We start from the raw sequence: 2,497 nt of genomic DNA, 5'->3' as shown, positions 1-2,497 counted from the left end.
CACAACGCGCTAACCGCGTCAGCGGAACCCAGGACCTTCAACATTTTTGAGCATAATACTCAAGGTAAGAGATCAAACTTATAAATTTTCTCTCTTCTCTGATAATTTCGCGATATCCGGATACGGGACTAAACCCGCGTCACCTACAATTAATATATTCGATCTTGCTTTCTATCTCGTGAAATCCCTGAGCGATATAATATCGATTTTTGACTCTTGAACGATAGGTCATTCGCTGTGTTGCTTGTGTATAATAGTGTTTTCTTTATTTCGAAGAAAACACTTAACGATCTTCGCATTCCTTCTCCCACTGTTGGCAAATATCGCCCGTCTTTGGGCAAGGCTTGCGAAATCACTCAAGTCTCACACAGAGAGGACCGTTAAACTCATCCTTGGCATTAAATAGAAAAGCAAAATCGAATCACAAAAGCAACAAAGAATCATAAGGACAAAGAACATCTTAGCAAACAGAGAACCGAGCGTTAGTACAAAAGATTGATCGCCGTTGAAGTTAAAAGAGAAGAGAAAAGCCGACGGGTAGAATTAAAATCAATCAGGCCCCTAGCTTAGTTTTCGCCTTCGAGCTCGCCGATACCCGATCATTAAAGCGTGGATTTTTACGAATCGAATCCCTCTCGATCTCTAACACCTATAACAAAAAACACGTTGTTACCAAAAACTTATAGAAATCACTCGGATAAGAGATTCAAATTTTTAATCATACTTAGATACATACCAATACTAGTTATTTATTTTAATAATTTTAATCCTCTCCCATGCTAGTACTCCTACCCATAGCAGGTTAGCAAAAACGTGGAATATAATAGCCAGTCGCCGTAACGTAACCGCACCTGTAGCACAGCAATTCTTTTAATACTAAGTAAAAATGAAAATAAAAGAAAATTTTATCTTCGAAATAGTCCTTAGACTATTTCTGGTGGCAGCAACTACCGTATTGATCGGAAGTTTAAATTTATATTTCAACTACTATCGTTCAGTTTTCTTTTCGTTCAAATTAACTAAAAATAAAATAAGACAAATACGTAACAGAATTTTGGTGGCAGCGGTGGGATGCCCTTCACGGAGGATTAAAGTTGTTATGATCGGTGGGATAATCGATTGTTTCCACGGAGGATTAAAGTTGTTATGATCGGTGGAATCCGCTTTACGAAGGATTAAAGTTGTTATGATCGGTGGGTTACGCTTCACGGAGAATTAAAGTTTTCCTTGGTATTGACAGAAAAATATATAATATATATATAAATTTAAGAAAACATGGCCGTCACACGAGACTCATCTCAAGCATTGTCAGAAATACTTAAAGCATGGGACGCAAATTTTCGTGCAATGAATACAAAACTTCATGAATTACAAGACGATATGCGTTTAATAAAGATAAAGCAAGAACCCGTGACACCTATATCACCCACGATAATTCAGGGAGAGACAATACCGACACAATCAATTAAATTAAAAGACGCGATTGAATCAGTACCCGTATTTGACGGACATCGACCGTCAGTATTTCAATTTTTAAGAGCATGCGAGCGTGCACGAAAAATGATTCCTAAACATCAAGAGCCTCAGTTAGTAAAATTATTAACGAATAAGCTTCGCGGACACGCGTTCCTCGCTGTGGAAGACACCGAGCTGGTAAGTCTAAACGATTTTGGAAATAAATTAAAAGATATGTTCGGGCCTGGAAAAACGGTTAACGAATATAAGGGCGAATTAGCGACGGTTCTCCAGCGACCAGGGGAAGATATACTGGACTATATAGATCGGGTTAGAAACCTTAGGTTAGCAATAATGGATGGTGAGAGATACGAGTACGGAACCATATTTCAAGATAGAATAGATCGAGACACGAGGGAGGCTTTCGTTAAGGGGCTCCCAAACGAGGTGTATTTAAGAGTAAAGATAGCAGGATACGAATCCTTGGACGATGCGTATCGCCAAGCAGTGAGAGCAACACGAGAATTAAAACGAGCAAGCAATAGAATGCGATACCAACGCTCGACACCTCCGATTAATTATAACCGAAACAACGCTCGTCCCCAATACAATAGTAATTACATCGGAAACAACCACCAGCATCGGAGATTTGTACCGCCGTCGCGGAATCGTCTAAACGACCCGGATATAGAGGAAGATGTCTGGAAAAGAGCAAGAGCAATAACCTGGGAAGAAAAGTGCGTAAGTAAATACCCTGATAGAAATTCAAGTCAAAAGAGGGATGCTGATCATTTGAAACAACCAACTTCTCAATACAAACACTGTTCCATTGCTGTGATAAAGGATAATGTCACTTTAAATAATAAGAGGACGCACGGCACCACAGACAGGATCACGAGTGAGAAATCTTCCGAGTTTCCAATTAAGATAAATAATATTAATACCAAAGAACTTTCAGAAGAGGCAGAAATTAGGAAATTGAACGACGAGACGATAGGCAACGCTTATCCATCGCCTAATATCACGGAAATATTAGAGTCAT

The 2,497-nt window shown here is 39.2% G+C and overlaps 3 protein-coding genes across 9 annotated transcripts in view; 2 read left to right on the top strand and 1 right to left on the bottom strand.

Annotated features, from left to right (window-relative positions):
* Positions 1-2,497, top strand: part of LOC122577441 — a 266,783-nt gene that overhangs the window by 2,122 nt on the left and 262,164 nt on the right. The gene's annotated exons all lie outside the window — the stretch shown is intronic.
* Positions 1-2,497, bottom strand: part of LOC122577433 — a gene marked incomplete at its 5' end in the record, with an annotated part of 702,209 nt that overhangs the window by 528,055 nt on the left and 171,657 nt on the right. The window contains 1 exon segment of one of the 4 annotated variants that reach the window (XM_043748737.1): positions 7-610. 4 annotated transcript variants of the gene reach the window in all.
* LOC122577429 overlaps positions 1,136-2,497 on the top strand; it is a 3,296-nt gene continuing 1,934 nt past the window's right edge. The window contains exon 1 of one of the 4 annotated variants that reach the window (XM_043748730.1): positions 1,136-2,324. In XM_043748730.1, coding sequence (XP_043604665.1) covers positions 1,276-2,324 — 1,049 coding nt within the window. In that variant the 5' untranslated portion in view covers positions 1,136-1,275. The other 3 variants (XM_043748729.1, XM_043748728.1, XM_043748727.1) reach the window with 3 other exon arrangements.

This window comes from Bombus pyrosoma, unplaced genomic scaffold (genome assembly GCF_014825855.1).
Source record: "Bombus pyrosoma isolate SC7728 unplaced genomic scaffold, ASM1482585v1 HiC_scaffold_4710, whole genome shotgun sequence".
Lineage (NCBI taxonomy): Eukaryota > Metazoa > Arthropoda > Insecta > Hymenoptera > Apidae > Bombus > Bombus pyrosoma.
This window is presented reverse-complemented; position numbering and strand designations above follow the sequence as displayed.